This window comes from Sinocyclocheilus grahami, unplaced genomic scaffold (assembly GCF_001515645.1).
Source record: "Sinocyclocheilus grahami isolate Dianchi unplaced genomic scaffold, SAMN03320097.WGS_v1.1 scaffold1443.1, whole genome shotgun sequence".
NCBI classification, from domain to species: Eukaryota; Metazoa; Chordata; class Actinopteri; order Cypriniformes; family Cyprinidae; genus Sinocyclocheilus; species Sinocyclocheilus grahami.
The window spans coordinates 129035-151620 of NW_015506622.1; the positions used below are offsets into that span (position 1 = coordinate 129035).

General features: G+C 41.3%; 1 protein-coding gene across 3 annotated transcripts in view; it reads right to left on the minus strand.

The window, feature by feature from the left end:
- Positions 1 to 744: 744 nt before the first annotated feature.
- LOC107570338 (prickle-like protein 2) overlaps positions 745 to 22586 on the minus strand; it is a 45116-nt gene continuing 23274 nt past the window's right edge. For 2 of the 3 annotated variants that reach the window (XM_016256559.1, XM_016256560.1), the window contains 6 exons: positions 20751 to 20864; positions 11882 to 12019; positions 11335 to 11538; positions 10982 to 11168; positions 2095 to 3030; positions 745 to 1934 (listed from right to left, as the gene is read on the minus strand). In XM_016256559.1, coding sequence (XP_016112045.1) covers positions 1030 to 1934; positions 2095 to 3030; positions 10982 to 11168; positions 11335 to 11538; positions 11882 to 12019; positions 20751 to 20864 — 2484 coding nt within the window. In that variant the 3' untranslated portion in view covers positions 745 to 1029. The remainder of the gene's footprint in view (positions 1935 to 2094; positions 3031 to 10981; positions 11169 to 11334; positions 11539 to 11881; positions 12020 to 20750; positions 20865 to 22586) is intronic. The other variant, XM_016256561.1, reaches the window with a different exon arrangement.

The following is a 22586-nucleotide window of genomic DNA, read 5'->3' on the forward strand; positions in this document are numbered from 1 at the left end:
TGGGTCGCGACCCACTAGTGGGTCGAGGATCATTCCGTAGGGGGTCGCGAGACTTTCTCTGTGTTCTCGGTGTTACACCGGCACAGTAAGTGCACTTCACAAAAGGCTCATTGAAACAGTGACCTCCAACAAATCGTATTTTCGAATGTCGCATGTTGAATCATTATTGCCGTAACTTTCTAACGCTGTTTCTAAACTGTCCTATCACAACAATTTATCGCTGCCGCGAACGTCTCTTATTGGACAAGGTCCTACGCTCTTTACGTAATGTTACACACGCTAGCAGCTGTTTACCCCGTTGCTTGGTAACGACGGCGCAGGAGATTGCAATGCATTGCTATGCCAGACCTACTATACACAGCCACGGCCTGTTAGCTTGACAAAATGCATTCGTTTTTAAAAAAAAAAAAAGGCAGAAGATTCAGAAACTCCTTCCACTTCAAAGGCAGCAAAATGTAAACAACGCAAGTACAACCCAGACTATGTTAAATATGGATTCACTGGATTCACCCTTTCCCGAATTCCACCGCATCTGGATACCATCATTTCAGAGTGGCAGTCTCAAATGTCTCATTAACGTGAGTTAATAAATAAATAAAATAAAATAAATAAATCAGTTTGCCTCATAGTCTGTCTAATTATTGAACGTTTTTGTGAAATTAATTATAATAAACATATACGGTGTAGCCTAGGTCTAAAGAGGCATTTCAGTTATTTATTTATTTCCAGCCTTAGTGGGCCGTATGACTGGCATACAAAAAAAAGTGGATCGCAGTAGGCAAAAGGTTGAGAAACCCTGCTCTAGATGACGCAATTCGAAGTTCCATCGGAAGGGAACTGATTTTTCCAATGAATCTAATTGCACGAACATGATTATAAAATAACCTGTGAACATAAGAACTTTTTCAATTTTAAACCTATGGGTTGTATCTATCTGCATGTCTGTTTGTACTCACTGTACTAACTTCTGTTGTATACTGTATACCCACTCTCACATACACACACTCAGATACTCACATTACCATTTGCTTATGATATGATGCAGTTCTTGCTCTTCCGCCGTTTGCGTGTATGTAGTTGAGTGTGACCACCCATCACTGTAGGACTGTAACGATGTCGTAATTCCTCGTTGTCAAAGTATCGCAGCTGCACTGGCCGTGGAATGACTTCACCCAGAAGGTAACCATCATCCTCTGACACCTCTGATGAAGAGGAACAGGTTGAGCAAAACTGATCTTCATCCTCAACTGTTTCTCCATTCCTACCCATATACTGTCCAATCTGTGGACCTCTAGGATCCTGCAAGTTGAGGTCAGAGGTGGTTCGAGGACAAGGCCCAAAGAATTGTTGTCGAAACCCATAATTTGCTCCAAAGAGATTGTGTGACACTCTTGATGAGGATGGTCGCTCAAAGTCATTGTGAAATCTATGAATGGAGTCCCCAGGTAAACTCTGATTGTCTGTGGCTAAATGCAGGGCATTGTCTGACCGAGAGCGGCGGGAGCGGTAGTGATATTTGTGACCTTTGCGGCCTTTGCGGTGGTGACGTTGACGTTGGCGCTGCTGTCTGGGTGAGTCTTGTGTCTGAGTGCATCTTGGCCGTGGTGTCATTGCTTGGGCATTACCTTCCTGCATACAGGACATGCTTCCTGCAAGACCAATGCGACCTTTGACAGGATCCTCAAAACTTAAACCTCTAGGTGAATCCCAGTATAGTGGAGGAGGGTACCTTACTCTGACAGGCATGCCAATATCAGCAAGAGGTCTTGGGACAGAGCTCAGGGATTCAGTGCTGCGCAACTGCATTGATGAGTTTAATGTACCCATGGTGCCTTTATCAGACACATTTACCCCAGAGTCTTTACTCAGGTCAGGCATAGAAAATCTAGAGAAGTGCTCCTGATGCCTGTTGGTCCCATCTAAAGAGTTTCCTGCTGAAAACAAACAATGGACAGAGATCAGACGTAGTTATACTACATAAAATGTGTGACAGTTTGAATAAACCAATTAATGTCTTGTTTTGAACATACTTCTGTCAGATAGTGATATGACGTATCATGATATATGTACCAGTCTAACTGAATTTATGCATACCTGTAGTGTAGGAAAGGGCCAGTGAATCAGTAGAACCTCTTGGTGTTTGTTCTAGTGGCGTAAGTTCACTAAAGCTTGGCCCAAATTGGTGCCTGCTCCTCAGCAATGGAGGACGCATCTCTCGGGGAAAGCCTTGCATGCTTATACTGCGTTTGTCCAAAAATCCAGAATTACGGCTTGGTACTTCATTGAAGCTCATTTGTGTTTTGAGCTTAGGAGCATGAAATTCAGGTTCCTGGCCATGGTGCATCCAGTTCTCATTGAAAGAGTGGCCCCTCAGAGCAGCCATGACTGGAGGCTTTTTTGAATTACCCCCAGGTTGTTCTTTGGACCAAGATTCTGGACTGCTCACTATCTTAGGTGGCTGATTGGGAGAAGGAGGGTAAGCGCTACGCATGCTGCATTGGCTCCGTAGCTGATGGGGATTTGAAGATGTGGAGGAATCTCTTTGTTGAGACTCATAGGAATAAGGCTCATCTCTGTTTACCCAAACTGATTGCTCACGGTTCAGATTTGGAGACCGATTTGGGGTTCTACTTGGGGTTCTCGTCGGTGTGCGGTGGGGTGTACGGCTGGGAGCTGGGTTGGAGATGCTCAGCAAATCCATTTGAACAGCTAGAGGCTCTGCATCACCAACCAATGGTATAGGGCCAGATGATGTTTGATGTACACCTTCACCTTTGCCTTTTGTCCCATCCTTGCCAATCCGAGTACTGTGGCGTGACTGACGGGAACGGGCACTCTGGAAAGCGGAGTCTGAAGAGTCTGACAACTCAGGTTCATCCCCTTGGCTGCAGAGATGGGAACAGTAGATCAAACCTTGTTTCGGCAGGAAGGGACAACCCAGCAAAGAATGATTGCAACGAGCACAGCTGAAGCACTCTTCAGTGGCATGCCAGTGTTGACCTTCATATGTCATCTGACCTTGGTCTATACCTAAAACACATTACATAAAAATGACATTAGACATCACATAAAATTCTTCTTGGCTGATGATGACTTTAAATGTAGTGTGAGAAGAAAAAAACAGTACTGGGATGAATCTCAATTCACATTTTAACATTCATTCACATTTTTGTTTCACAAAGATTAGTTTTTGCAGTGTAGTGTTACTTTTAAAGAGACATATTTGTATCTTAACTACACATGAATGTGTCTTTAAGGGTACTTTCTCAGTGACAAGCTGTTGTACCTCTAAAAAAAAAAAAAATTTCACAGTGTTGCAAAGCTTTGTGTGACAATGCATAAAACCAGTGGTAGTGAACTGCAGTCAGCTACTTACTGCTCATGCTCATGCTGGTGCTCGTGCACACACCCCATAGTTATGTGAGTGAGCATCAGCAAAGCTGTGTATATATTGTACAAGAGACTTAACATGATAAGGTAAGAGTAACAATATGTATCCTAAGGTAATTAAATTAATTAAGGACAGATAAGGTAATTAAAATTGTATTGTTACGATAGTTTGACTATAAACTATCTAGATCTGGCTACTCAAGACTATAATTTGAAATAATTCCATCTCTTTGCATGATACTGTATATTGAGTGCATTTATGTGATAGCTTATGCCAACGTTGGCTAGCTAACCAGTCTTATTAAATTTGGTGGATGATAAGAGTAATTATTAGCAAAGTAGACTGCACAAATAAAATAAATACACATACTAATAAAACATGCTGACATACTTCTGTATTAACATGATCCCAGTACAACTTCATTAAATCAGTGTACTAGAATATACATTTTATAATCAAGTAACATTACAGTACATACTGACCCTAGTATTCCCTGAAAGTTATTCATATTCTCACTTGGCCAGATGGGATTTACTGTATAAAACATTGCAAGTTAGGCATGTAACCATGGTTCTCTTTCAAATGAGAACTCAAGCTGCATCCTCTTGAGGGTGCTATGGCGAATGGGATACCCACACCGCCAAAATGAAGGTACGAGTGCCTTAATGGCTCAAGTCAAAGACTCAAAGGATTCCTCATTCCTGAGGTGCACACAAGCAACGTTTCAAAGACCGAAGCTTCTTAAAAAACAGAGGACTCAAAGAGTGACTCTCGAGAGAGGAAGCCATTGATATTTGATTCAGGCTGGCATCCAAGGAGGCTCCAGAGAGCCTAAGAATATCTGTTCAGAAAAAGAGTTATAAACTCAAAACAACAACGCTTAAAATGAGAGAAGGCCTACCAACACTCTACACTAGTGTCAATGGCTAAGGAGGCTCCCAGGAAGCCTACAACCTAGCAAACTACTGTCTAGCCAAGCTCTTGGAGTGGAGGCCTCAGTATGTACTACTCCCCAAGTCGAGAGGAGACCTAACAATGCCCCACGCTCAGGGTATCTTGACAGGAGGCTCACAAAGAGCCTACTACTTACCATTACTCTTTGAGCAGAGGCCTTAATGAGAGGAGGCCTAACAACTTTTACAGTATGCAAGGAGGCTCACAGAGAACCTAGTAAGTTGAGAGGAGACCTAACTACGTCCAGCACTCAAGACAGCAACCTACAACTCGCAGTTGATATACTAGCAGAGCTATATGTATTTGTTCATTACACATGCGTACTGATCCGAAAATTTTCGGTATAAATATGTGTACCGTTACACCCCTAATATATATAAATATAGGCTATTCATTTACACATTGGATATATATATATATATATATATATATATATTAGGGTGACACAGTACACATATTCTTGGTCTTTCGGTTCAGTACACATGTGTAATGAACAAATACAGCATTAATTTAACCACTGCACTAGCGCAAATTCCTTGGAAACTTCCAGTTTTATATATTGGTACTTTTGATAAGCAACGTCTCGAGGTTACGTATGTAACCATGGTTCCCCAAAGGGAACACCCTGGTGACACCACGTTCTGAAGCATGTGTGAAATCAGTCCAATAGAGAAGCGAGACATCACGAGCGGGTAGACGTGAGCAACTAGCAAGCATAAATGTGCATCCGGCAAGCACACGTTAGCTTCTGCGGAAGCGAGGGTAGTAAGCATCTTGAACCGAAACCATTTGATAGTGCGGTTCAATAGACACAGATCTATGATCGGACGCAACCCCCCATCTTTCTTCGGAAAGATGAAGTAACTGCTGTAGAACCCTGATTATCTCGAGAGCGGAGGAACACATTCTATGGCCTCCTTCCTCAAGAGAGTTTCTACTTCCTGTTCCAATACCAGAGCCTGTTCGGGGCCCACTAATGTAGGAATAACCACGTTGAAGCGAGGTGGACAAGAACCAAACTGAATTCTGTAACCGCTCTCTACAGTGTGCAGGACCCATTGTGAGACATTTGGCAGAAGTTTCCACGTTGTCAGAAAGTTTACTAAGGGAACCAGTCTCTCGAGACTGGCCTCTGGTGTCACTAAAGGAGCCACTTCGGTGCCATGAAGCAGATGACCGGCAGGGAACACATGCATATTCTGCTCCCAAACAGACAACGGGAAAAAAAAAATTGTGTGTAAACCCAACCGAGAGATAGCGTGGGCAGGGAGGAACACACGACTTGAAATGCCGCTGAAGAGCAGAAGCTAACATGTGAGCTTGCCGGATGTGCCTTTATGCTTCCTGGTTGCTCACGTCACCCAGCTCGTGACATCTCGCTTCTCTATTGGACTGATTTCACACATGCTTTAGAACATGGTCTCGCCAGGGCGTTCCCAAAGTGTTTCGATGCAGCTCGAGTTCCTGAAGGGGAACAAAGTCTTGATCTAAATCTTTCGAATTATGTCAAATTTTTTTTTCAGGTAAAAGAAACAACAGCCAGTGCTCCACACAGAGATCTGATCTCATCAGATCATATCAAAGGGCATCCGATGACCCCTTTAAATTCAAAATGGTCAAATGGAGTGATGCAGAAATGCATGTTGACATGTATACAACCACTTCTATATGAACCTTCAGGCCTTGGACAAACCTTGCATTTCTAAGGGGAGGGGTTCTGATCTCATCATCATCCAAATCTGATCTCATCATCATCATCCAGTCTGTCTGGAATGACATGAAGAAACAGAACAAACAGAGACAGCCTAAATCCAGAAGAACTGTGGCAACGTCTCTAAGATGCTTCAAGAAACCTACCTGCAAAGCTACCTGAAAAACAAGTGCACCGAGGGCAAAAGCTACTTTAAATGCAAAGTATGTCACACCAAATGTTGATTTAATTTAGTTCATAGAAGTTAACTGATAAAGAAAATCTATTTATGACATTAGTTTTGACAGCATCCTCATTTTACAGCATTTTTACATAAGTGCTTAAAACTTTTAACAGTATTGTAGCTGGGTGAATATTTATCATTATAGGGTGGATGTGTACACACACTGCTAACACACATTTATGTTAAAACAACATGTAAAAGTGAATTTTGTATCTGATGACCCCTTTAAGAGCTCTCTCTCTACTTGGGGACTCTATGCTTTTAAGTGGCAGCTATTTGTGTCATGGTGAAGAGTACAATCTGAATCCAGTTAAGAGTGCAAATTGGATCCACTGTTGTCCACAGTCCTGCCATTTTTAGCGGTGTTCTTCGGTGAGTGCTGCTCCAGCTACACATACGTTTACACAGCACTGATTGCTGCTGGATCAGTTTATATTTTTCATTTGGGGAGGCTCACTGGCTCACTAAACAGGGCTTTCGCACCGTGTAGTTCTAGGAAGCAGGGTTGTTCCTAGAGAACCAATTTCTCCCTCAAGCCGTTTTCAAGTGGCCGATAGTGAAGTCTTTCTTCGCAGCATTTTCAAACATCTACAACTGGTGAATGGAGAATGCCGTGATCAGAGCGCTTTTTGTTGTGTATCATGGGTTTCATGATAACGGATATGTTATGTAAATGCATAGTTTTCGTGATTGAAAGAGCATGAAAATTTGACTAAATCTCCTATGACAACTTGTAGTGTTACATATCATCAAACCTGAGAAAACAACAATGCTGCAGACAGGTAAATGCCATTATCACTGTTTTCCATGTTTGAGGAGTAAATATGTTTACATAGCTTTTTTTTAAATCCCAGGTAGCTGGTGTTTTTTGTGTGTGTTTGGCCAATCAGCATACACTGCGTCACTGGTAGAACTGTTTTGAACCCTACTCTGAAGTAGGAGCTAAATTAGTTCCCCCAAACTAAATTTCTAGAACTAAATATGTTCCTAGTTTCTGTGGTGCGAACTCACCAAAAAGCAGGAACTTCCGTCAATAGTTTTAGGAACTATGAAATGGTTCCTCTGGTGCGAAAGCCCCGTATGGCTTTGGGGTATAGTGTTCCAGAAGTGTTTTTTTTTTTGCACAAATAATGCAAAACCTCAGAGGGCGGTACTAGTGCCATCAGCCAATTCTATACATGCTTCATACAATCTTTACACCTGGAGAGTGTTTACATAGCATTAACATCTGATGCAGCATGTCGTATCCTACTCAGGGAAACAGGGATTCATACATAACCAAAATATTATGTTCTAGTACTCTTTGTTTGTAGGAAATGTAACGGGATTAATTTGCCTTCCTAAAGATAAACGGTCTGATAAAGGGAATCTTTTACAAACATTCTCAGATAGTATACGGGCTTGTGTTACTTCTGCCAACTTGAGTTGATGCATTCAATGTGGACAACCTCAAGCTATTGCAGCAAGAAGTGATACAACAATGGACACAACTGGTATACACTCAAGCTGTATCCGAAATTGCCCCTGTACCCTTATATAGTGCACTATTTGAAGGGACAGTCATCTAGCATGCACTAGAGAACACCCATGTACTGTGAAAATTCAGTATTTCCAGCAAATTAAGTGCCTAAATCCACTCACACATTTTCATTCACTCCTTCAAGTGGACTTTATTAGAGGACTAATAGTAATTAGGGTATAGGGGGCTATATTGCACTACAGCTGTGGTGTAGTCCCAATTCAGAATATTTTACTTTAGCACGATCAAAATTTTGTACTAACATTTTTGTTTTCTTTTTTAATTTTTTTAAACAAATATTATTGTTCCCAACTGCATACAGCACTTTTAAAACTTCTAATAATATAATACCACACCTATAATAATGATAATATAATAATAGAAAATATTTATAAAATATCACATGGTGAAATTCAAGAAAGGCGCTTTTCCACCGAAATTACCTGGAACAATTTGTCCCAGGAAATTTTTCCCCAGACCTGTTGCTGTCTGTGTTTCCATCGCGGTCTAAAGTACCGAGAAGTTTAGGCTAATAGTCTGGTGACGTAGGTCTGCGCGCATTTCTCAATACCAAGTATGCAAATAAATAGTCCTGTAATTCTGCAAATGGAACAGCAGCGTACTCGATAACGTCAGGCAGCTCGCCTTGGCTACTGCAATTTTCCTCACTGTATTTACAATAATACGAAATATGATATCAAACACCACTGCCTCTTTTCGTTTTCATTTAAACATATTAATAGCCACAGAAATGTAGATCAGGGAACGTACCTACATTACAAAGAAACAAAATATTATATCAAACAGTATTGCCTCTTTCCATTTTAATTTTAACATATTAATAGATTAATAGAATAAAGACCAAAGATTACCTGTTAGATTTACCCTAAATTAATTCTATTTTATGTTAAACCACTACAGAGACATCAGAGCCAGCGGCAAATGTCAGAAGGACTAACCGAGTTGAGGCTGCTCTCGTTGGGACAGATGAGCCCTGAGCGCCCGCTGATCGCGTGGAGCTCACGTCTCCAAAATCAGCGACGCACATTTTCAAATAGGCGCCGTCTTTATAAATAAACCGCAGATTTGAGTTTTAAAAAACTACATTCTCACCTGAAATACTACAAAAACTACATTTCATGATACAATAACGGTAATATTTTTAAAAATGATACGAATATATGCTGGTTGAAATACAATAGGTGTGTTCGACTTCATGCAGCGCTGCGCAGACCGATCGACGAGAGTAGCCGCTTGCAGGCTGGGGCGGAATTGAAAGCAAAGAAAGTCAGACACTTTCTGCTCCCAGTAGTGACACACTCGCTGTGTTTGCATACTCTATCACAGATGAAGTGAATAACATGGAATATTTGTCAAATACATAGACGTTTCAGAAACGTTTTCATGAGCAATAGAAATACTTTTTATATACTGCTTAATGCAGCGCCATGTGTTCAAGAATAAAGTTCAACATAAACATATACTATTTAAATACCAATAGTGGGGGAATATATGCTTTTATCAGTGTTTTTTTGATAAACGTGACTCAATATAACATTGCGACTACAGTAAAAAAGCTTTTAATGTTCTAAAAACAGATTTGTGAGCAGTATTGGATTTGAAGATGTTAGAAACACACGTCATTGTTGTCATGTGGTGAATTTGGCCAATCGTGAAACAGCTGTGCCATCATCAGCACTCCTGCAGTCACTCTGAAAAAGCTGCACCAGCTGAGTCAGCCAGCTGCTCTTGAAACGCTATTGCGGTACTTTGATGCCACACGTGACAGTGACGTGTCGTCGGCACCGGTTCAAGTCGGACAAAATTTCTAACCGGCATGCACTGCTTCAAGTCAGCCGCCGATCAACCTACAGTTGCGTGAACTCAACCAATCAGCATGTTCAGCGCCCAAGTCCCACCCCCGAAAGTTCCGGACCTTTGAAAAAGTACTACCTCACGAGCAGGGACTTTCTGAGTGGCAAATTTTTACCCAGAACTTTATTTAGATCCTGGTTCCTGCGGTGGAAACGGGGCTTAAGTGAAAGTGAAAGTGACGTGACATTTGGCCAAGTATGGTTACCCACACTAGGAATTAGTGCTCTGCATTTAACCCATCCTAAGTGCACACACACACCCGGAGCAGTGGGCAGCCATTTATGCTGCGGTGCCCGGGGAGCAGTCAGGGGTTCCGGGCCTTGCTCAAGGACACCTCAGTCGTGGTATTGAAGATGGAAGAGAGCTTTTTAAGGTGTGCTTTTTTTTTTTTTGTAAATGCACATCTAAACTAGTTTCATAAATAAAACAAAAATGCTCAATTATTAATTAAACCTGTGGTAAATTATTGTTTTCCATAATAAAATTGTTGTTCGGTTTTTTTTCCTAGCACTTTTCCAACACACCCAAGCAAATGAGGTATCACATATGGACCAAAAATAGATTTTTACAGTTAATATTTTTGCACTGCCTTTATGAATTAAACTCAATTTGATTAACTTTTAACAGGGTTTGTGTTGCATGTCATAGACAACAATGTTAGCATCTAAATTTGTTTTCATTTAATTTTAATTTTAATCTCACCAGAAGTGGTAGGATTTCTGGGCAGTTTTTACTGAATGTTTTATGAATAGTGCAAATTCAGACAAACTACTTATTTAGCATGCTTTTATTGCATTATTTTATTGCATTATTCATGAATTGCTTTTATTCTACTGTATAGTAGGGAAGTAGACATATTCAGATTGCGGGTGACTCTCAGACACAAATGCAGTCCAACCATACTTGTAAGTGTAATCTGTAATTTAGGGCTAATTTAGTGTAATTTAGAGTTCTTTGAGTAAAAATTATCAAATATCTTAAGTTTGTGAATAAAAGTCAAAAATAGCAGTCTAAGGAAACACAACAGCAAATTCATGTCATAGAGACTAGAAATGCAAATGGCTGTGCATGTATGTGCATCCATTCATTTATAGATAGCCATAAAATATGTGGGTATGTGCATAATCTACTATGATCTTAGAAAAACAATATATGTATAATATATTTGTTCATTTTGCTGCATGCAGTGCTGATTTGCAGCACTCATTTGTGTGATAATTTTTATTATTCTACCTTTTTTTAACCCAGAAGCAGTTGTACTGTAATGAGGGAAGAAAGAAAACAAGATTAATGGAGGTCCTTCCTTACCTATGTGCTCTCCACAAGAGTCACAGTATTCTGCATAAAGTGACTCGAAGCAGTTGCAGCAGTGAGGATGTCCCTCACGCATGATGTAGCGCTGACCTCCTAGTGGGGCCTCACACTCATAACAGCAAAAATGTCTCATGTGCCAGTGATGCCCCTCTGCTTCTGTGCACTCATCTGCAAAGATAATCTAGAAAAAGAGATACAAATTAAGTAAGGAGTTTTATATTCTGAAGCAAGGCTTCTGGGTACTGACTTGTCAAAGGTAACCTACAGGAAATGTGTAGGCATGCTAACGGGATCAAGGTTGATTTCAGCCAGTGGACAGATGCTTGGACTTTACACTGTTGGCTTACCTCATCACATGCTGAGCAACGTGGCTTGAGTCGTTCAGCATGGTGACGGCCACAGTAGATCTTGCCATCAAGGTAGAAGTAGATGAGATCTACCAATAACTCCGAACACACACAGCACACGAAACAGCGAGGGTGCCAACACAGGCCATGGCCAACCCGTGAGGCAAACACTGCAATGTCACCACCGTTGATCTGGTCTCCACACTGTGTGAGAAGGACATGATGTCATTTGGCAGCCTCTCTGCGTAACATGCCATGTTTAATCATTACTGAAAAATATACTGAAACATTTTTACTGCATCTAGGGTTTGCATGGCAATTCATTTTTTCTAATCCTGTTCACTAGTCCAGAAAAGTAATTCACTGGTCGATCAGTCAATGTTTAACTTTACTGGTGGTGGCCACATAGTGACTATCAGTGAGATGACGAGGGTTAGAAATGGAAGCTTGCATCTCCACTAAAAGATGAATACTGTTTTCATTGTCATAAATGTGTGCCAGGTTAGGGTAAGGTATATGTGGTGTTATTTAGTACTCGTATATGTACCTGTTCACATATAGCTCCAGTTACAGTGAGGGGTAGAGGTCGGACAGTGCCTCTGCCTAGATTGTCTCGCTTTCGCTGGTTACTGAAGATCTTTAATTCCCGCTTTTCTTCTTCATCCAGTGATGTACAGTAACGAACCTGACATCAGTACACATCATCAGTAATAAGAATCATCAAGGATCAACTACTGCAAATGTTTTACTTGATGAGATTCATTCAGTGGTGTTATAAAATGCTGATAAACACACACCTGTGACTGCACATTCAATTTTAATACTTGGCAATCATAAACCGCTATGAATTAAGTTATAAATGAACTATATTTCATGGCACAGGAAATATTTCATTAGATTAATATTATTAATAAAATTGCATCTATATATATATATATATATATATATATATATTTAATTTCTCCTCCACTTTGCCTAAGAATGCCCCTTACTTGTGGTAAAATCACTACCATACTGCCTCAAATGGCTTTTTGTTTTATGAAATAGAAATGTACTCTGGCTACAGATACCCATGATTACAAATTAATACAATTGTAATATATATATATATATATATATATATATGAGAAAAAAACAGGTGGAGAAGACACGTTAACTGCAAAAGTATTAAGAATTAAGGTGAAGAATTAGGTGTAAAACCATCAAGAAACCATCTTTTTCACAATCCAATGGACAATAACGCACAAAATTATGTAAGTCTTAAATTAGCTAAAAAGTCCTAAATGACCATAAAGAGTTGGGAGAAAATCGGGTGTGTCAGATCCATGTCATGTTTTAAAGAGACACCACTGCTTTTAAAGTAAAACCTGCTGAGTCTGTGTAATTGATGTAAATCAAAGAACAAAAGAAAAAGAGGAATAAATTAGTATAGTAGCTTAAATAAAGATTCTATTAAATATTTAATTTATATTTTATGCATATACTATTTATAGGTGTATGTGAGGATTACATTCACTTAAATGAAAAATTGTTATATTTTTCTAAGCCTATTAAATATTAGAATAATGTCCTTCAATTATACTATAATGTTGAATGGCTATAAAATAATGGCTAAAAAACAAGGGGAAAAATGCATTTAATAGAGATATCAGTAGCAGTCAGTAATGGTATCTTTTTACTTAGTAGTCTATTATTATTGTAGGCCAGTATCTATTATATATATATATTTTTTGGATGCGATTAATTGCAATTAATCGTTTGACAGTACTAATTAAAATGTGATTCTTTTTTCGAGGGAACTCAAACCGTGTCCTCTAGTGGTCGCTATGGGGAACTAAACAGGCCAATAACATTGGCCGGGCGACAGCCTGTGGCATCACTACTGGTGCAACCACTGTATGAAAGAGCACCAGGAGAATATGCCTTCCTCTTCTTCATCTTCACTGCCATTTGTCTATGTTAGCAGCTAAGCACGACTAGGAGTGCATGTTCTCTCGTCAGAGGCTTTGCTGATACCCGCGGTTCCAGAGTTTTGGAGCAAGGGAGGCAAATGGCCGGTCACCCATAGAGCATAGACGAGTTGAGGGAACAGTCAAAAGGCCAGAATCAGAGGAACAGAGAACACGCCTAGGAGAGTAAACAGTCAGAATTTCTGATAGATAATAAGGTGCCAAACCATACAAGGCCTTATACGTAAGCATGAGTAATTTAAAGTCAATACGAAACCTAACAGGGAGCCAGTGTAGGGATTCCAAAATTGGAGTGATGTGCTCCCTAGTTCTGGTCCCTGTCAGGATTCTAGCAGCTGAGTTTTGGACATACTGCAGTTTATTTAGGGTAGTTTTTGAAACACCTGCAAGCAAAGCATTGCAGTAATCGATGCGGGAAAAAAAACAAATGTTTTGATCAGTTTTTCAGCAACAGTAAAGGACAGCATGGGGCGTATTTGTGCAATATTTCGGAGATGAAAAAATTACGTTTTAACAGTGTTCTGAACATGGGGGTCAAATGTTAAATGAGCGTCAAATATCACCCCCTGTCATGATTCGCTGCTGGAAGGAACAATGAAGACGTGGATAACATAAACGGTATTTAATGAGAGAATCACAGGGGTAAATCCACAACAGGAACAGGAGTAAACACACGTAATCCAACAAGTAGACCCGACAAACACAGACTGAACAGACTGTGGCTTAAATACACAGGATAACGAGGGAACTGGGAGGAACACAGGTGAACAGAATGACTAATTAAGAGACAACGAGGACAGAAACGACCAAATAAGGGCACATGAGGGAGAAACTGGGTCACGGGGAGCACATGGGGAGCAAAACACAACAAAGACAGTCCAGTCCTGACATTTTGCCCCCATGCCGGATGGCGCGAACCAAAAGAGGGAGGGATGGGTGGGAAATGGGAGGAGGCTCAGGAGGAGGACGGACACTCGGAAGGGGGCCGGCAGACAGAGTCCAGGGAGGTGACGATGGAGGGAGGAGCCAAAGAGGAAACAGGAGGCGACAGGGTGGATTAGACGGAGGAAGGAGCCAGGGAGATGACAGGAGGGACTTGGAGTATGCAGCGCCAGGTGGGACCCAGGCCACAGCCATAATGTCGACCCACGGTGGAGCCGACGGAGGGAGGAGCCATGGAGGAGGAAGGGCTGACGACTCCAGGGGGCCAACCGACTGCAGTTGGCAGAGGAGCCCGAGGTGGAGATGGAGAACCGATGAGCCAGGATGACAAGGAGGATCCGGAGGGCCAAGGCGGCACAGATGGCGCCGGCGACCAAGGCGGAGGCGGGGATACGGAAGGCCACGGTGGAACTGGAGCGACAGAGGACTGAGGAAGAGCCGAAGGGATGGAGGAGCCTGACAGAGCCGGAGGGACGAGGCGCAGCTGGAGGAGTAGAGTCAAACTGGGTCAAAGGGACCACATGGGGAGCAAAACACAACAAATACAGTCCAATCCTGACACCCCCAAGTTCTTTAATTTTGTTTGAAATTCCAAGACGGAATCATCTACAGTAAGTGTTAAATGTCCAGCTTTACGTAGTTGATGGGTTGAGCCAATACGCATAACCTCCGTCTTATCACTGTTAAGGCAAAGACAATGTTAAGACATCCATATTTTTATCTCAGAGATGCAATGTTCCAGGAAACCAACAGCTGGATAGTCACCCGGTTTTGAGCAAATGTACACCTGGGTGTCATCTGTATAGTAGTGATAGTTAAGACCAAGAGATCTAAGGAGATGACCAAGAGGGAAAATATACATACAGAAGAGTAATGGACTCCGAAGTGATCTCTGGGGTACCCCAAATTTGACTGAGCCAATTTTAGACTTGTATCCACCCATGGAGAGAAACTGCCTGCAGTCTAAGAAGTAAGGCTTGAACCAATTTAATGCAGTCTCTGTAATACAAAACACAGATTCCATCCGAGAGAGTAAAAGAGAATGATCAACCGTGTCAAAGGCTGCGCTGAGATCAAGAAGAATCAAAATTGACAGGCAGCCAGAGTCTGCAGCAAGTAACAAGTCATTAGTAACCTTCACTAATGCGGTTTCTGTGCTATGAAACTTACGGAATCCAGATTGAAAAGGCTCAAACTAATTATTAAGTGTAAGGTGGGTATGTAATTGAGGTGCCACAATTTGCTCCAGAATTTTGGCTAAAAAGGGAAGATTTGAAATGGGACGGTAATTATTGAAATTGTCCAGGTCAGTGTTAGTCTTTTTTGGTACAGGGGTAACCGAAGCGATTTTGAAAGGTGCTAGCACAACACCAAAGCCCAGGGAGTCATTAACAATACTCAACACGACAGTGCCTACAACATGCTTTAACCTGTTAACCTGCACCCCCCCTCCTGACTTCACTGTGCTACACACACAATTTTGGTGTCTTTGGAAAGAAGACACTTTGGATTTTACTATCCATCATCCAGAGTTGATAATGCTCAAAAAGATAAAAAGTTAGACACTGAAGTGCCTTAAAAAATTGTATAAAAAAAAAAAATACAATTATTTCATATAAAAATACATGGAATCAGTCCTAGTGCAATCCAGAAAAGAATTGGGTTGAAAGTCACATGTCTCATGAGTTTATATTTCAAATCTGAAGATACCATGAAAAATGAGATTCCTGCAACCATTTTTCTGAGACTATGTCTAGTCCCCCCCCCCTTGAAGGTTTATACAAACTATTTTAGTCATTATACATACCACTGCATAGTTTTTCAATTATAAAACAATAGACAGAATCTTAGACATTGTATAAGTGATTTATTTGAGCACTAGAAAAATACAAGAATAATTTGAGTAATAAAAAGAAAAAAAAAAAAAAAGAATTAACTATGTATGCCAAGTACATACTGTGATTACTACACATACAGCATTCACACTGATAGCTGCTCATACAGTCAGTAATCACATGCTGATGGCCGGTCATACAGATGGTAATCATACACATGGCCGGCCATATAGTCAATAATCACACTCTAATGGCCATTCATATAGACCGCATTCACACTGATAGCTGTCATACAGACAGCAATCACACGCTGATGTGTGGTCATACAGATGGTAATCATGCTTATACAGCCACATTCCCCACAAAACACACACACATATATGAAAAATGTTGAAGAAGAAAAAAAAAAGAATTATTTGTGCAAAAAGCCGATCACTAAATTACGTCCCCATCAGATGACAGGTGCGTCACAGCGAGTCACAGTTTTTTGAGCATAAGTTATTCCATAACGGATACAAACAATAACTGTCCTCAAAGAAATGAGACGTAAACAAAGGAATTACCATCCATATTACAATGTTATTGTTTCGTTGGACTAAAAGGGCTCTATGGGATGTTGTTCAGTGGACGCTTACCTTTCTAACTAAACCGGGATTTACAGCTGTGGTTGCGTTTATGACTCGTTATTACGATGAATCCGGTCGTGCTTCAAGCGGGGGCTAACGACACCAAGCTGCGGCAGACATAGGACACAGATCTAGATTTCCTAGGTGCAAAAGAGTCCAAAGCAGAGAGTAGAGCAGAATTTAACACAGAGACTTTGTCCTCCAGGGAGTCAGACCTGTGGGGGTAAGTTCATTAAACAGAAGTCAATCAGACTGGCTGTGCCAAGTTTCCGTTAAGCACACCAAATCAAGTTCATTTTCCACAATAAAATCCGATAAGATGAGAGACTTTACCGAACGTGCATTAAAAAGTGCCGATTTCACCTGAGGCAGGGCTGTAGAGGACAGTGACGACTGCTCTATGCATTGAAGTGCTGACAAGTTATTCAAATCATCGACAACACGCACACCAATCGATGATTTTTGTGCTGAAATGATGGCACCAAGATGTAATCCGATGAGGAGTGAGTAAACCTGCGCCTTGATGTGCAGTGTATATATCGCGGAGGTCGCAGAATACTGACATTACGGCACAGTTCATATGTGTCGTTAGATAGATAATTCCTCTTTAGGTTCAGTAGATTGCGAGCAGTGTACGTTAAGACCATGAAGTGAAGTGACATGTGGCCAAGTATGGTGATCCCATACTCAGAATTAGTGATCTGCATTTGTCCCATCCAAAGTGCACACACACAGCAGTGAACACACACACACTGTGAACACACACCTGGAGCAGTGTGCGTGCGCACCCCGTGCGCAGTTGAAGAGGTATTCCTCAGCAGCAGAAGTTTTGTTGCCGTATAAATCCTGATCCCAGCAGTAGAAGTGATCCACGCAGATATAACTCACTAATAAAAACAGTAGTCCACAAATTAAAATGCCGTTCCGCATTACGCTGAAGAGGGAAATAACCGGGCACTTTCTAAAGCTCCAAAAAGTCTCTGCACTGGATCGCAGAAATGTTAAAATAAATAAAACAGGAGAAATTAGTGGCAACCAAACGTGCCAGTATTCCCCTTCAACCGGAAATTGTGTTTCGGAAAACATCCCTCGTGCTCCTGAGGGCTGCTTGTGGGTAAATCTCCGGTACAGAATCCTAGTTCTCGTGATAGTTGCAGGTTGAGCATGGCATTACTCCTCTCACTCCCAAGTGATATTACATACTCTGCTCCTTGATGACCGTGCCAGGTTTTTTGGCTTCAAGAAGCCTTTTTGAGTACACCATTTTACCTGAGGTAGTGTGATGGTACTCCTTTCTTTCTGAAGGTCTATTATTGAGCTCACTCTGAGGAGCCTAATCATGTGCACCTATGGCTCTGTGTCCTGACTTGCTCTAATGGTGGAGCTGGCATTGCTTCCCATGATCCAAAGGGTGGTGCAAGAGCCTGCCGCTACCACAAGCCTCTTCACCAGGCTCCTTTCGAGCCTAGCTGCACCTCTCTCTCATATACTGAGATGAGAGATTGAGAGTGAGTTCTCCTATCAATCTGGGAGTCAGGAACTTCACTCCCGGAGCCCCGTGCGCAGTTGTATCAGGTTGAGAAGCCTCCTTTCTGCCGCCCATTTAGGCTGCCTTTTTGGTTGAGCTTGGTACTGCTCCCCTCACTGCAGGAGGGTTACCTATGAGCCTGCCACTCCCATGCTGAGCATGTGAGTTCTACTCTCAATCTGAGAGTCAAGGACTCCACTCCTGGTGATCCATGCGCAAGTCATAACATTTTGTAAGGTCATCTTTTGCCTCCTTGGTGGGCTGTTCTTATTGTTGATCTTGGCAGTGTTCCCCTAACTGCGGGAGGGTCATCTATGAGCCTGCTGTTTCCGGATGGATCATGTTCTCCTCTTGATCTGAGAGCTAAGAACTCTAAAGAACTCCCTGGGGCTCCATAAGGCAACAATACCAGGTAGATTTGGCCTCTCCTAGCTGGCCTCCCAGATGGCCTCCCTCTGTGCTCATTACAGGGTCACTTATGAGCATGCTGCTTTGTGGAGCTCCCATCATGTGACTGCCCATATGGTTGAGTTTGTGGTTCGACCCTCAATTGGAGGGTCTCCTATTAGTATGGCACTCCTGCAGCCCCATCATGCGCCGCTCTCACTCTTAAAGTTGAGTACTCTGCTCCCTTGAGCCTGTGAAGCAGTCATACCAGGTTGCTAGGCCTTCCTTTTGGCCCCCTGATGGACTGTAAGCGGCAGTTCCCCCTCTGTGGCTTGGTGGGTCACCTTGACCATGTTAAGCTAAGGAGTTGTTTTATGCACAAGAGTCGAGTATGTGAGTCCTCCTCTTAATCTAAGAGTCGACTACTCTGCTTCCTGGTAAGTGCACATGCTATGTATTCTGTTCACTTCCTAAAATCCATATATAGTAAGGATCACGTGCTGCCCGCATCGTACCCTTTTTCCGATGTAGGTCAGACCCCGGTTCTCACCTTGGGCCCCACTCTAGATGTGTATCTTCAGTGATGCCATGACAGATGTTTCCCACTTAGACTGGGCTGCAGCCAGATATGGCTGCCAGTTCAAGGGATCTAGGGAAAAGATCCTATGAGAAGTCTCCATCTCGAATACAGTAGGTTCCTCTTACATTACAATTTATCTTACATTCGTCACTTTCAGAGACTCTGCCTCTGGCAGACAGGTCAATTGGCTACACTGTAGCCTCCCTGGGAGAATTAGAGGTTGATGTATGAAGTCCCCCTATGTGACAGGCCAGGGTCTGGTAATATGGCCTAGACGCTCGGCCATATCCCCTTAAAGGAATCACATTGTTATATGATTCCAAGCCTTTAAACTCTGCCCTGGGACAGGTTGTTCAGCCCTTAACAGGTTATTTGGATATGTTGCTAGGGCCTTTGACTGAAAGAGATAGTGTCACTGACAGCCACCAATACATCTGGGGGGTGGCTCCGATATTTACACTGTGGAGTTGGTGCTTAGTGCTTGCCTCAGGAAATATGGCATGCACTTCCCTCAGCATGGCAGTGTGGATATTCCATTCCCTATAGGGAGCACTAGAGGACACAGTTCGAGTTCTCTCAAAAATGAAAGTCTCAATTTACCATGGCTCCCTGAGAATGGAACGAGACACTGCAATCTCTTTTCTTGGCAAGCTTCAGACAAAGAAGTGGATAATGTATTCTTCCAGCTCCATTTTATACTGTGGTTGCACCGGTAGTGACGTCACAGGCTATCGCCTGGCCAATGTTATTGTCGTGTTTATGTGCTTCAGACACTGGTCACGCTGAAGTTTTTACCTCAAATAACATGTATTTACATATTCTTCCTTCTGCAAAACTGCTAATTTAATTACCTTCAACGAAACTGAAAACATTAATAAGACATTTGTCTCAATATATAGCAAATAATTTTATTTACTACATTAAATTGCTTGATAAATCTACAACATTAATAAATAAATTATAGATCAAAAGTAGTGTAGAATTTTCTTGACACGATCGTGTCAAGAATGTAACAAATTTCCACATGCATAGTCAAAGCAGTTGTTAAGGACAGTGCTGTTTTTTTTGTGCATTCTAAAGGTTTAAAGGAGAATAAAGTGAAATGCGCATGTTTAGCCCTGTTGTACTCTATATTGTAATTTTTATTTCTTGAAAAAACCTGAATACCATATCCTGTTGCCATGATTTATTGCAGGGTCTGAAATAATTGAGTATACCATAATTCTAGTGCATAGGTCTTTAACCCTGGTCCTGGAGACCCACCTGCTAAGTGTAGTTTTAACCTGCTCTAAAGCTGAAGAGCATGATTTGCTGGTTTAGGCATGTTTTATTAAGGCTGGTGCTAAACTCTGCAGGACAGTGGGTCTCCAGGAGCAGGGCTGAAGACCTCTGGTCTAGTGTTAAAATGTATAGAGACAAGTTGAACTCAAGATGATATCAAAACACATAACTATGTGTCTAGGACTAAACCAGCTGTAGTGTTTAGATATCTGCTGTAATTATCTATTTTTGTATTAAAAATTTTGAGCCATGACCATACTAACAGACCTCATTGTCATGTGGTGGCAGTTGTTGAAGGAGTTGCTTGATCCGATGCTTTTCACCAATGCTGTTGACATAAGGAACCTTATCCTCTGGGAAAAAGCTGTAATACTGATGAACCTGTGTTTACACAAACATAAATAGACAGATAAACTGATCAAATAATTCATATAAACAGCGAGGAACAATATCAAAGTTTGTCATAATAAAGACTACAGTCAATGGGCCTCATTTACGAAACGAACGTACGACAGAAAATTGAGCGTACGGTCGTTTCAACGCAAAACTTGGAATTTATCAATATGGACGTGAGCGGTGGCTACGATCAAATCTCACGTCTGGTCTCAGCTCGTGTATGCAAGTTTTTGAGTTACCTGAAGTTGCGCACAGCATAGTAAATACGGTGGAGAATTGTAGATTGACAGCATTTTGTTCATTTTTATATTCCTGACCGTCAAATGAAGCTCATTAATCGTAGGGGAAGATGGGGGAAATGCCCCCCTTAAGAACAATGTGGATTTACTTTTAAACTGTAACAGATTTACATATAAGTTTAGCATGTGCAGAAAAATGATGGATCAGCCACTGTAAAAAAAATATTATATAATAAAAATATATAAAGGTATACGAGTTGTTGTGTCTCTGATCCATTTCGTTTTGGAGCATGCCTTGGTTTGTTCCTTTGGTTACATATAATTTGCAAATGCTTCTCGACTAATCGTTAGTCGACCAGAAGAGGCTTGGTCGATCAATTTTAATCAAGTTGCTTAGTTGCATTAAAAAAAATTAAAATAAATAAATAAATCCACAGGCGAAGTCACGCAGTTCGTGATGGACAGATCGTTATCGGCCGGTATATGTGGTAATACAGTACATCAGGCAGGACGTCCAAACGCTCGCCTATCATTCATCGACCTCAAATATGGCTTATCAGCTGAAATATGCAAGAATTAGCAACTTTACATGGCTGCTCAATCTAATGTTAACCTAGAGAAATGTGCGCTATTGTGTCTGTGTGGAGGGTAGAAGCTGAACAGCAGCGCACGCTTACGGCAGGACAGATGGAGGCACCGGTGTGCTCACTTGCTCTTAAAATAGGCTACTCCATCATTTTTGGTCATTCAGATAAGAGTAATACATCTTTCAAATCTGTAAAGACTCTACGTTTATTTGTGTGCACTCACAAGAACAACAAAACTTGCTTTTGTAAAATAATGAAAGCAAACAGGATGTGCTTTCTGCTGTCTCGGTCTGTGAACTTGAGAGCGAAACTCTGAGTATATCTTTGCCTTACAGACATTAAAGATATATATATATATATATATATATATATATATATATATATATATAGAGAGAGAGAGAGAGAGAGAGAGAGAGAAATGTCTACTTTCAGCTGAAATATGCAAGAATTAGCAACTTTACATGGCTGCTCAATCTAATGTTAACCTAGAGAAATGTGCGCTATTGTGTCTGTGTGGAGGGTAGAAGCTGAACAGCAGCGCACGCTTACGGCAGGACAGATGGAGGCACCGGTGTGCTCACTTGCTCTTAAAATAGGCTACTCCATCATTTTTGGTCATTCAGATAAGAGTAATACATCTTTCAAATCTGTAAAGACTCTACGTTTATTTGTGTGCACTCACAAGAACAACAAAACTTGCTTTTGTAAAATAATGAAAGCAAACAGGATGTGCTTTCTGCTGTCTCGGTCTGTGAACTTGAGAGCGAAACTCTGAGTATATCTTTGCCTTACAGACATTAAAGATATATATATATATATATATATATATATATATATATATATATATAGAGAGAGAGAGAGAGAGAGAGAGAGAGATATCT